This window comes from Chaetura pelagica, unplaced genomic scaffold (genome assembly GCF_000747805.2).
Source record: "Chaetura pelagica isolate M959 unplaced genomic scaffold, ChaPel_1.0 scaffold309, whole genome shotgun sequence".
Classification (NCBI taxonomy): Eukaryota; Metazoa; Chordata; class Aves; order Apodiformes; family Apodidae; genus Chaetura; species Chaetura pelagica.
This window is the reverse complement of record NW_009954547.1, coordinates 858,994-871,874: the sequence shown is the minus strand read 5'-3', so window position 1 is coordinate 871,874 and position 12,881 is coordinate 858,994. Positions and strand designations below refer to the sequence as shown.

The 12,881-nt window shown below is 39.8% G+C and overlaps 1 protein-coding gene across 1 annotated transcript in view; it reads left to right on the top strand.

The window, feature by feature from the left end:
* The first annotated feature begins 3,813 nt into the window (after positions 1–3,813).
* The window catches only part of IFT140 (intraflagellar transport 140), an 82,344-nt gene continuing 73,276 nt past the window's right edge, over positions 3,814–12,881 (top strand). Inside the window, exons 1-4 of the mRNA XM_010005046.1 lie at positions 3,814–3,960; positions 5,157–5,378; positions 8,647–8,768; positions 9,421–9,563. Of these exons, the coding sequence (XP_010003348.1) occupies positions 3,814–3,960; positions 5,157–5,378; positions 8,647–8,768; positions 9,421–9,563 (634 nt within the window). The remainder of the gene's footprint in view (positions 3,961–5,156; positions 5,379–8,646; positions 8,769–9,420; positions 9,564–12,881) is intronic.

Here is a 12,881-nt window from a genome sequence, read left to right as displayed (position 1 = left end):
GCGCCAACTTGGCGGGCGGGACCCGCGTGTTCCCCGCGGTCGAGCGCGGAGCGGGAGCCCCAGGAGGGCGGTGACGAGTTCATGGAGCTCGTAGTGGTTTTGTGTTGGTGAGTGACCGCTGCAGCTTGGTCGGAGTGGCCCACGCAGGTCTCGGCACAGGAGCAGAAGAGTTGCTGGAGAAGCAGGCTGGGCTTGTCCCAGGATGTTTTCTTACTGTATCTCCCTCTGTGCAGGTTCAGGAATTAATCAGATTTTTACTGCTGACTTTTTGTGTTTTGCTAGTTAGTGAAAATAGTATTTAGCCATAAGCCATCTTTTTGTAGCATAATTCAATTCTGTTTTCTAACCTTTGTCTGGGGCTAGCTATTATAAACATTTTAACATTTTAAAGCTATCATTTCTTATAGGTGGGGATTATAGGAGGAAAACTATGTTTTGTACAGGTAGCTGTTAAATCTTGTCAGGGGAACATCGTGGCAATGCATACAGAAAGCTTATGAGCCTGTTTGGGGATGGGTTTTCTGGGGAGCTTGTGGCAATAGCCGTTCCACAAGAACAGCAAACCTAGTCATGATCAAGCTCCCTCAGATGCTAAATGTGCTGACAATTTTGTTACGTAGAGCATAAAACTAGATTTTTTTTTTTAATAGTCTTTCAAAATACATGCATGTATTCTGACTCATTGCTGTCACTTGTAGCAATAGGAATCTTGAGGCAACTTACCCAAATTCTAGAAAATTCAAACCAGACAAATAAACCTGTCTGATTTGTGATTTAGTTTAATACCCTGACAAATTGTAAGGAATTGAGAAGTTAGCTTGGAGGGAAATCACCCCATATCAAAGGATGATCTTCCCCTATTCATAGAGTTACAGACTCCTTGTGGAATTGTATGCAGGGTGACGTTAGTGGGGGCAGACAAACACAGTCCTTTGCTCATACTCTGAGATGATGGCCAGATATCAACCTGCATGGCTCCCTTTATTGGTGGTATATGACCTGTGAGCTCATAAACCCTGAAATAAGACTTAATTTCCCCAAAGGACATGATATCCCAAGCACAGAGCCACATTACTGTGGGTGTATGATATCTGGGCTAGATCTAGATTGTGTCTGGCCAGTGAAGCACAGGGACAGAAAACAATCATGAACCTCTCTTAACTTTTCTTGGTGGGCAGATGTTAATGTCACATCTAATTTTTGCCTCTGAACAAATTTAACAAGGCCAAGTGCAAGGTCCTGCACCTTGCCTGGTTTGGGGCAATCCCCAGTATCAGTACAGGCTGGGGGATGGAGGGATTGAGACCAGCCCTGAGGAGAAGGGCTTGGGGGTGCTGGTGGATGAAAAGCTGGAGGTGAGCTGGCCATATGTGCTTGCAGTGCAGAAGGGCAGCCATGGCCTGGGCTGCATCAAAAGCAGCATGGCCAGTGGGTCTAGGGAGGGGATTCTTCCAGAGACCCCCCTACAGCTCTGGGGTCCCCAGCAACAAGAAGGACATGGAGCTGTTGGAGCAGGTCCAGAGGAGGCCATAAAAATGATCCAAGGGCTGGATCTGCTGGATCTGCTGTGCAGGCAGGCTGAGAGAGTTGGGGTTGTTCAACCTGGAGACCTTATTGTGGCCTTTCAATACTTCAAGGGGGCTTTTTGTAAGAAATATGGAAAGAGGCTTCTTACTAGGGCCTGTGCTGACAGAACAAGGGGTGATGGTTTTGAACTGTAGGAGGGTTGGTTTTGTTTGGGCATAAGGAGGAAAAGTTTTATGATGAGGGTGGTCAGCTACTGGAACAAGGTGCTCAGAGAAGCTGTGGATGTCACCTCCCTTAGAAGTGTTCAAGGACAGGCTGGGTGGGTCTTGGAGCAACCTGGTTTGGTGGAAGATATCCCTGCCCATGGCAAGGGGAATGGAACTAGATGGCCTTTAAAGGTCCTTTTGAAGGCAAACCATTCTGTGATACAACAAGAGAGATTAAGTTGACTGCTCAGTGTTTATTTTGGGGAGAAAATGAAGCACTATAAATGCTGAAAGGAATAGTTGGGGATAGTTATGTGAGTCGGAACAAGCTGGCAGTGGCCTGTAGCAAAGCAAACAACTTGGCTTGATCAGTGGCCCTTTAGTGATCTGATCAAGAGATGCAGTTTGTAAGATGGACAAACTTACTTTCTTCCTTCCCTCAAGAGGACTGAAATAACTCAATAACTAATATATATGACTACAGATGCAAGTACCAGTTAACAGCAGAAGGTGGCTCTAGGAAAGGCATTACAATTGTGTGGTTTTGGGTGATAAAACCATTATTTTGTACCAAATGTGTGGAGTTTGTTTTTCATTTATGCATCTCAAATTTTAATTTCAGTCAGAAGTTAGTTTCTGTACTAGTTCAGAGTTTGAGCCCGTCTAAAGCTTATGTGGTCCGTTGGACTTGATGATCTTCAAGGTTTCTTCCAACCAAGGTAATTCTGTCATTCAAATATGGACTAAACTAACATTTTATTAGAGTAAAATGAAACAGAGGAAATAAGGCGAATCGTAGAATAGGTACAGTAATTTGACCTGGAACTGTAGATTTAAGAAAACTATGGAGAAAAGTGAAATAAAGATGAAAACCACTCCAATTCCTATTTGAATGGTTCGTTGGGGTTTTTTTGGTGTGGCAATAAGCTAGATCCATGTGCTGCTGTGGCAACATGGAGGATTTTGAAGGACTGTGAAGATAAAGATGAATGGATCTCACTGCAAGATGAAATTGTTTGTTATTAGGCTAACTATAGTTGTGCTGTTTTGATCTTTGGTAGTTCATGTTTCTTTTAATATCAGAGGCAAGGTAAAGAACTATCAACTTATTGAAAAAAGTTACCACCTTTCTAACTTGTCTAGTCAAAGATGGTCAATCTGACTTCATGTTTCTTTTTTGAGAGGGGAAGGCAGCCTTCTTAAAGCAAAATATTTGAGCACTGACAAAATATTTGAAGTGAAGAGACTTTCAAACAAGTGTTTGTTTATGTCCATTTTGCATCCTGCATTGGTGTCCAGTTGGCGACTTAGGCAAATCTACTTTCTGTGCATATATGCACCTGCAGGTTCTTATCTCATAGTTTAGCTGCTCTCTGAAATGTCAAGGGAGTCTTACAAAGCTTTCACAGTTGTTTTTTGTGTGTGTTTTTATGTTGTAGCTGTTCTTTTGTTTTCACCAGGTCTTGGCATTATTTGGTAATAACTCTGAGGTGCGTCTCTCCAGCCGTTTTTCTTTTGAAACCAAGTCAGTAAGATCACATGACACAAATCCCAAAGATCATCTCTGTATGCAACACGTTAAAGCTTATAAGTGACTTCCTCCATTTCTGACACACAGCTCAGGTTCTTTTCCTTGGAACATCAGCACTTATTGAGTATTTTCAAATGTAGATAACAGTTCAAATATAAATAACAGGTATTATGATTAAATCTAATATTACTGAATTTCAATGGTACCAGATCCAAAGTGGTGACAATCTCTGAAAGTCGTCTGAAATTAGCCAGCCTAAGCCACTGGTGAGAGTTTGCTACTGGCCTTTGCACACTATTCATCTACAGTCTACAGCACCTAATATTCCTCCTTATTTTGTAAAAATACCACTTTGACCTTCTCCATGTCTGTGTAGTGCATCTTAATAAGATTCTGCTGTGGCTTTATTTTTTCTTCATCTTAAAGTCTACTTCTTAGTATTAAACGGTACGTGTATTATCTCTAATATAGTGTATCTATATTATATACTTAAGCAGACGTGTTGGCAATGTTTGCTTTCCTTGTTCAGGGTGCAGTCTGGCAGCTGTCATGGCTGTGTATGTGGATCACCCAACAGAAGCTCCAGATTCAGTTGCCTGCCCCTCTCACCTCACATGGCACTCACTGCATCCACTCCTGGCAGTTGCTTCCATCAGTACAACATCTGGGGGCTGTGTGGATATCTATCTCGAACAGGTGAATAATCAGCAACTTTACTGCTGGGCTTGATACCATTTTGCTGGTTTAAAACTTAGTTTTTTTGTATCTGTATTTATAACCTTATCTTGAACCCTTCTTTCTGGGTTTTAATTGCTATCCACAACCTGTGTTATCTGGGACATGTCATTCATCAGCTACTGATGGCATGTTTTTTATAAAAATGTCTTCATAAATTAATTTTTTCTTTCCATTTAAATGTCATTTTTACAGCTTTTCAGTCTTGTTTGCGATGGTTGCCAATTTGATTTTAACTTCTTGATGAATGAGAATTTCAGGCTTACAAGTAAAAAGGACGAATGGTGCTGCTTTTTTTTTTTTAACTCTGAGTGAGTAAAATGTACTAAGAAATGTAAGTTAAATCATTCCTCCAACTTGAGACTCAGCTGAGATACTAGACTCAGCTTGCTCCATTTGAGTAGGTTGTTTCATAGCACAGTTCTGCCCGTAGATGGATATTTCCTTTGCATACTCTAAGCTTTACACAGGAGGCTTGCTTTGCATAATTTTCAGGAAAAAAAAAGCATGTTGTTTAGGGAATGATACTAGATGCTATCTGGCAGCAGACTTACTGGCAACTTTTAAGTCTGTTAATATGAGCAGCCTATAAAATGAATTATTTTCAAAGTGTATTATGATAAATTGTCATCCACTTTTTAAAAATGGAAAAATATACACTGAGAGAGGTTAAATGATTTGCCTGAAACATTAGTGCAAACCATGCACGTAGGAGGGGCTACATTGAAGAGCTGTTAAAGCATTAGATGTGTTACTGTGTCCTCTGTAAGGTGCTTTATTCTTTTTCAAAAGTTGTTTTTTTAATCTTGAAGTGTGCTGGAAGCCTCCTTGTCCTTCATACAGGAGCAAAAGTGGGAGCTGCTCATGTGTGCTGTGGGGGAAGAACAACCTGGAAAAGCAGAGTGAGGCAGTCTCTCAACACTGCCATTTTTTTCCATCCAATTTTCAAGTGGATGTGCTGCATGTTGTAACACATTTTAATGCACGTGAAATAGCTGTAAAGAGAATCTGTATAGCCCCTTGATAGCTCTTGCAGAGTTACATCCCAGTCCTTTATCACAGGAGATCTTGCTGACTGGGAGCATATCTGAAGTTTTAGCTGCATCTTTGTACTGACTTTCCATTGTACGGAGCTCACACTTAATTTCCATTTGCAGGGACAACATGTGTCTGATGCACACATTGAGAGAAGCTTTCGGGTCACAACACTTGCCTGGCACCCTTCCAGAGCAATTCTTGCTGCAGGCTGGGAGACAGGAGAAGTTGTGGTGCTTAACAAACAGGAGAAGGAGCAGCATGCTGTGCCACCAAACCACAATGTCAGGATTACAGTCCTGAACTGGAGTGCCAGTGGTACCCACCTTGTCTCTGGTGATGGGGTGAGTTGTTGAAATGCCAAATGTGGGTTTGATGTGGAATACAGTGTTGCAAGCCCTGTAGGGAAGTGGTGGAGTCACCATCCCTGGAGGTGTTGAAGAAAGGGTTTAGTGACATGGTCTAGGTGTTAGGTCATAGGCTGGACTTGATCTCAGAGGTCTTTTCCAGCCTCAATAATTCTGTGATTCTGTGATAATGGAATGGATTATTAGGGGAAGAGATGGTTGTGGGGGGGATATGTTTCCTCTCTTTAAGTACAAATTAAAACTGTGAGGGGATACAATGAAATTTCAGTGTTTTAACTTTTTCTATAATACTCATTGCTGTTTTATCAATTTATCTTTAACTGAAAATGTACCTAATCTCAGTAGGTGCTGAGCAGAAGATTAGGGTTTAAGGCTATTTAATGGTTGAGGTGATTGAGGCATAAACAATTTTAATTACTTGCTCCTGTCTATGCACAAATTTTGTGACAGATTCAGGAATAAAGCCCAGATGTCGAGAATCAAATTCCAGCTACAAAATATTCATCTGTAGAAAGCACACAGCAATGCTTACCTAAGTACAAAACCACCCCAAATCCACACCTGCTAATCTGTCTTGTTCTATTCATATAAATATTCTAAAAATAAGTCAAACTTATTGTGAAAATGCTTGAAATGTGACAGTCTTTATTTATTGATGAGCTGGTGGCCCTTTTTTATAGTGAAATGTGAAAGGAGCTATTGAATATTTAGTATTCAGAATTAAGTGTCTCTTGAAGATTCTGCTTTTGCCAGTTCTTGAGTCAGCAAATGAAAAAAAACCCCACAAACAAAACCAACAAAGGTGGGTTCTTCTGTATTTTCCCTGATATAAACTTGATCTTGTCCAAGAATTTCAGTTCTGCTCTTTGAGAATTATTACCTATACGAGTCAGAGGAAAATATCATTTTAAATAATTGTTTGCAAAATTCTGTTGCTGCATTTGACAGAAATGCAGAAATTAAAAATTGAGTTTAAAATATTTTTCCTCCTCTTTATTATAAAAGAGAAGATGCTGCCCAGACAAAAGAAAGTGAGGTGCAGTGTAACTGAGGCCTCATTTATATGTAGGTAACACAGGAATGTAGCCACAGCTCACATTAAATCTACATTTGTGAACAAGATTTTTTCAAAATGGTTTATTTGGTGTCAGATCACAGTAATCTTTAAACAAGACTGCACTGCCTGTCTCCACTCAGTTCAAAGTCATTGTACATGGTCTGATGTGCAGTATAGGTATGTGTAATTTCCTCCCTCTTTTCCAATTGCTTTTAAGTTCATTTTCAAAGTGTTTCCCATGAAGGTTTATATTCAGGTAACTTAGATGAGGTGAGTGCTGCTGGGATCATACTCTGCTCATTTTAGAGAAACACCCTTAGAAAGAAAAAAATATTTGAGCCCTAGTTTGGTTTCTGTTTTATCTTCACTGGGACTTCATAACAGAGAGTGCTTGGTTGAGAACATCCAGTTGTCATAAATCCTGAGTTGCAAGAAAATTATTTGAAAATAACTTCTGAAACTTGGAATAGGATGCTGGGAAAATCAGAAGCTCCTAATTTTGAGTTTTATGTAAGAAATTACATGGATGTCTTCCAGATTTCAATCACAAAAGTCCTAAGGATCTAGGTGCTTTCCAGGTACTTTTCTAAGCACTTAGATCCTTTGGATACAGGGTAGGATATCTAGCATGGGATGGAAGGAAGGTCATCAGCTTTATGAAACTGCAGGCTTTTCCTCCAGCTAATAAATAGTGCAGGGATTGGTTGAGATTAGATCCCTTAGTTGGGATCCTTGGAATTTGGTGACAGCTGAAGCTGAGGGAAAAGTGAAAAGAAAAGCCAACAGGACACAGACTTTCAGATCATAGGATCCTGTGATTTCCAGAGGTAACCAGCAAACATGCCATGAATCACAAGTGGCCTCTTAGAGCAGGAGTTTAGCTGTTTCACAGATGCATAGCTATGTCTCATTCTTTGAGCTGGAAGAGACAGCATTGCACTTAATAAACAGTTGTGGGTGGTATAAATATTATAATCTTTCTGCTGAAAGAAGTCATAACCTTGATTATTGATTCTTAGGGAAAATAGACAGAAATTTTGGAAGGCCTCAGTGGCATCTCATATGGCTTCTAGTTAGGCCTGTGAAGCTTAAGTGTTTAGATCTATCACTCCTGCTAGTCTTTCACTTCTAGAAAGACTATACTCCATTGAAAACAATTAAGAAAAATACATAATGCCACTTTCATTGTTGTTACATACATTAATTAAATAAAATGAGATTGAACTTCATATTGGAAATTATTGCTGTTTTTCTGGTTTAATGGTTACACAGAGGGTCTCCAAATGCAATCTGGTTCCCTAAGTAGTAACATAATAACAACAGTAAATAATAATATTAAAATTCCAGCTGTGGGGCTGTAGTCTTAAGTTTGTTGAGATAGTTGATATGTCATGCTGAACTGTCTTTTTGGTTCTCTGCCTTCTCCATTCTTTCCAGTCACCAGGGCTTTGATGCTCATGTGGAGCTGGCACTGCAAAGTGCGTCTTACCTTTGGAACCTGTGCCAGGCTCTGGGGGCCAACTTACATTGACTACTGTTGAATTAATTAGCTAACCAGTCTTCCTTTCTTTAGTGTCTATGGTTTTTCTAGTTACTATCTTCTGTTTCCAAAAAATTAATTATTTTTGCACTTGAATGTCTACTCTGAAAGAGGAGGAGAGCTCCAGAAATGCTGAAATTCTTTCCATAGGTCATCGGCAACCTGTGACTTCATGGGTCTCACCATATCCCTGTGAGTGATCATCATCTGGGAGGGCTCATCTCTGTGTTACCTGAACTTACTCAGGGATGCATATCTCACACTTTACTCTCTTTTATCTCAGTATCTTTTCTTTTAGCAGTCAGACTATTTACAAGAAAAAAGTGGAAAAGGAGTTACCCAAACAAATATCTACCACTTGCAGAGGAAACCCAAGGCTCTTCCATTTAATTGCCCTGGAAGGGTTGTTTTATTAAGAATGGGTATGAAGAACAAGCTTGTCTAGATACCTTGATTTAAAACAAGCAAATAATAGAATGTTAACGATAACTTCTATTCCTTGTGGCTTAGTTTTTGAAGTGGGAGTAATTGTATGTGTCAGCTGAATTAAAGGAATAAAATGTTAATTTTTAGGTGTGCTGAGTAGCTTGAGTCTGGATCCTCATCTGTCTGCAAAGTGTAATGAATTCACTGATGCCTTTTTCTAGCACGGTGTCTTGGTTCTGTGGCGAATGGACCAGCGAGGCCGGGTGCAGGGTCCTGCCCTGCTGAAGCAGGACTACGGAAGAAGTCTGTCTCGCTGTGTCTTTCGACCGCCCCCTCCTGGCGAGTAAGTATTGTGCCTGTCAGGGCACTGCCAGAGCAGGTCTCTCTGCTGTTCCACAGAAAGAAAATCCTATTCGTAAGCAAAACTTTCATTAAAAAATATATATTAAAAAAACCTGCCCTTTATTTCCAAGTTCTCCCACTCCAGTAGCTGGTTATTTGTGGCCTGTACACAGCAAAAGATCATCTTCCTTTTGTCCATACCTTTCTCTCTGCTGCTGTTGACTCTTCTTCCTTTAGTTCTTCTAAGTGGCCGTGTTGCTGATGGTGAAAAGCATAAAGCACACTGGAGGCACAATTATGCCTGAAACTGTTGGCAATACTAAACATTGTTATTTCTTTCTTCTCCAAGCAAGAAGTAGGAAAAAGTTGTAGTAAAAGAAAATAATTTAAAATTAATTGCCTGAGCCACTTCTGTTTCACCTCCCTGTAAAAATAATGATGATCATACAAAAAAAAGGTGAAACAATGCAAATGAAAACTAGTATTAATATTTTACTTTGTATCTTTTTGAGTTTTTCCTTTTCCCAGTCAGTGTGTGAAACATCTTTATATGGTGTTTTACACTATGTTTTATATGAGCTATTTATCGATTCTTTGAGATGGAAAGTATTCTGTTATGTAAGGAACTGGAAATTAAGTATCTTTGTTTGCAGGGACTTTGTACAGCTGGCAAAAGCAGCGGTGGATGGTGATGAGAAGGCCTTGGATATGTTTAACTGGAGAAAAGCTGGAACAGGAGAACCTCTGAAAATGGGACTCCAGGAAGGACTGTCCTTCTTTATCACTTTGACAGATGGTAAGAGCAAAACCACTTTTACAGTCTGCTGGAATTTTGTCTTCTTAATGCTTGAAAATAGCTCAGTGCACAGTAGTCCTGTTTTCATACATCTAAAATCTGGAGTATGTCCATGTATCCATCATATTCATATGTCCAACAGGATAGATTATTTAGACGATTTGAAGAATATTTGGTAAGAGGAAATGAAAAATCTTCTGGGTGAGTTGTCTCCAACAGGACTCCACAGGGATTGGATTAGTCAGGTTCCCAAAGAAGTGAGTGTAAGGAAAGTGATCCGTAACACCTAAGTGTAAATAAAATGAGTTGTCAGCATTTTTTGCAAATGTTCAAAATAATGCATTAGTTATGGGTTGTCCGTGGGGTTTTTTTGTTTGCTTTTTAATGCTGCTATAAAATAAATTACTCCTTTACTTTTTCTTTTATGCTTTGAAACGAGGCTGTGTTCTAAACAAGAAAAAAAATATCTGAGTATCTGTTTTGTTAATTTTCTTCCCAATATTGCTTCTTCCCTGCCATTTCCCTTTTACTGTGCTGAGTACTTGTGCTCCCAGCTCATTTGCTTCCTACCCCAGTTGTTCTGGTGATGCTTTCTCTCTCTCACCTGGCAATTCTTTGGATAGGAGCCAGAATATGTGTGACAAGGATTGTAATGAGCAGGTGTTGGGTAGATGATCCGAGTATGCAAATCCTCTTGATCCCAGTGCTGACTGCTCCCAAAAGCATGGAGTTCTGTTTGTTCTGCAGCTTGGGGATGGTTTAACACAGTGTTTACACTACCAGGATCAGGACTCAGAATTTCCACCAGGAAAGCTTCTCTGTGGCTGCAGGGGTGGCATTGTCCATCTGGATCGTGGGCTGTACCTTCATTTCTTTTGTGACTTACAAGCGTCTTTACTAGATATGAAATGTTTCAATGAAAAAGGGTTACAGGGCACTACTGCAACGTGCAAGGAGAGAATCTGGGAGGAGCTGTGCCTGTTGAATCCTCACTTTCGTAGGAGCTGTTGTGAAGGCACATGGCTCCATCTGTGGGCAGGCTCTGTGTCCTGCAAGTGGCTGCCTTCACATTTCTTGGGTCTCATCAAACTTCAGATTTCAGTCAAATGACACTGTTTCTTTTGAGCAGTCTCATTGCCTAGGTTGATTGTGGCATATGTATTTTGGACCCAGTTCTTAATCTAGTTAGTAATCTGTCATAACTTCAGAATGAGTTCATGTTTTCATAGGGTTTAAGTGTGACCTGTACAATTCCTCCAAAGGGTGGATTCTCAGCCTACACTTGTTTAATAAAAATGAATTTAAAACACCCATTCTTATTACATGCTTTTAATTATCTTAAAATATATTTGACTAAAGATAATAGAGTATGTTTTAAAGCAAAAGGGCCAGGGAGGTGATTCTGCCCCTCTACTGTACCCTGGTGAGACCCCACCTGGAATACTGCGTACAGTTCTGGTGCCCTCAGCACAAGAAAGATATAGACCTGTTGGAGAGGGTCCAGAGAAGGGCCACCAAGATGATCAAAGGCCTGGAGCACCTCTGCTATGAAGACAGGCTGAGAGAGTTGGGGCTGTTCAGCCTAGAGAAGAGAAGGCTCTGAGCCTTCCAGTACTTGAAGGGGGCCTACAGGAAAGCTGGGAAGGGACTTTTCATCAGAAAATATAGTGATAGGACAAGGGGTAATGGTTTTAAATTGAGAGAGGAGAGATTTAGGTTAGATATTGGGAAGAATTTCTTCACTATAAGGGTGGTGAGGTGGAATGGGTTGCCCAGGGAGATTGTTGATGACCCATCCCTAGAGATTTTTAAGGTCAGGTTGGACAAGGTTTTGTGCTACTTGATCTAGTGGCAGCATTCCCTGCTCATGGCAGGGGGTTGGAACTTGATGATCTTTAAGATCCCTTCCAACCTTAACAGTTCTATGACTCTATGATTCTGTGATTCTAAAACTAAAATGAAAAAACCTCCCAAGTTTCAAGTATTTATTAGTCTAGATATTTTTTGATGCTTCCAAAATGCTGATCATTGCAGTAAAACAATAGATGCAATTCAGTTAATATGTTACATGAGGTGCTCATCTGAAGAGAAGAGACCTGAGCTGATAACAATTTTTGGAGGTTGTTTTGCAACACTTTCTGTGAGCACAAAGAATAATCTTCATTACTGAGCATTTGAGGTGACTAGCACAAGTAATGAGAGATAACCGAAATAATGGATGTCATCCTGCTATTTTTTCTGAATGCACCCTTGTTTGTCTTCACTGCAGACATTTTAGGTCATGAGTAATAATCCTCTTCTGGTCCCCTTTGTATTTCCTAAGCTGCAAACGCTTTCTGCTGCTTTTTGTCATCTGAATCTCACAGTTATTTGCTTTACCTAATTAGCTCAGATTTTTAACTTTTCAGACCAGTGTTTATTTTGGGAAGAAAATGAAGCACTGTGGCAGGAGGTGAGAAAGGATTTTACATTTGTTAATATACTTGTAATGTAAAGGATGATAATCTATTTGCAAGAGTTTTGGAAATCAAACCATGTTTTTAAATGAGTTACATCATATTGCCTCTTGGATATAACATTTTAGCATGGATTTTTAATGTTAATTCTTCCACATCTGTGTCTTCAACTTCTGGCAAAAAAATATTATTTCATTTTATGGCATTTTTTTATTTGCACTGGTTTATACAATATAATACATCTATGTGTTAGTGGTGTGAGATCTGTCAGATTTTAATTAATGGTTTGGGTGATTTCTTTAGCAGCATTTGCAAACTGCTCTACTAACTTAAAGTTTTCTCACTGGGTACAACTGTGCATGATCTAGACGGTGTCACGGTTCAACCAAACGATTATGTCTTTCAAAACGCTGAGATGCGCTGTAGTGGCCAAGAAGTCACACATGATGTTGTCAGTGTTCTTAGAAAGACACTATCCCATTTACTTGTGAAATCAATGTAGAAAAGCTGTATTTAGGGTGTGTGGAGTGCTTCTAAACAACGAACAACTTCATAGCCACAGTTTGCTATAACTTAGGCTCTGCTGTAAACTGTACCAACTCTTTGCTGCCGTGGTTCTTTTGCAGATTATTAATACTGAAGATTTCAGAAGAAATAATTCATGCACATGTGCAGAAAGTTTGCTTTTAGTTTAAAATTATTTAAATGATGGCATTTAAATGATTCTCCTCTAGATTTCGTAGATGGGGAAAAAGTGAGTAAGTTTTGGTTTATTGCTCCAGTCAACTATCATGGTCTGTATCATAAGACTGACTAAAATAGAAAAGAATTGTGCTTATTTTTACCTGTGCAGAACTTGAGG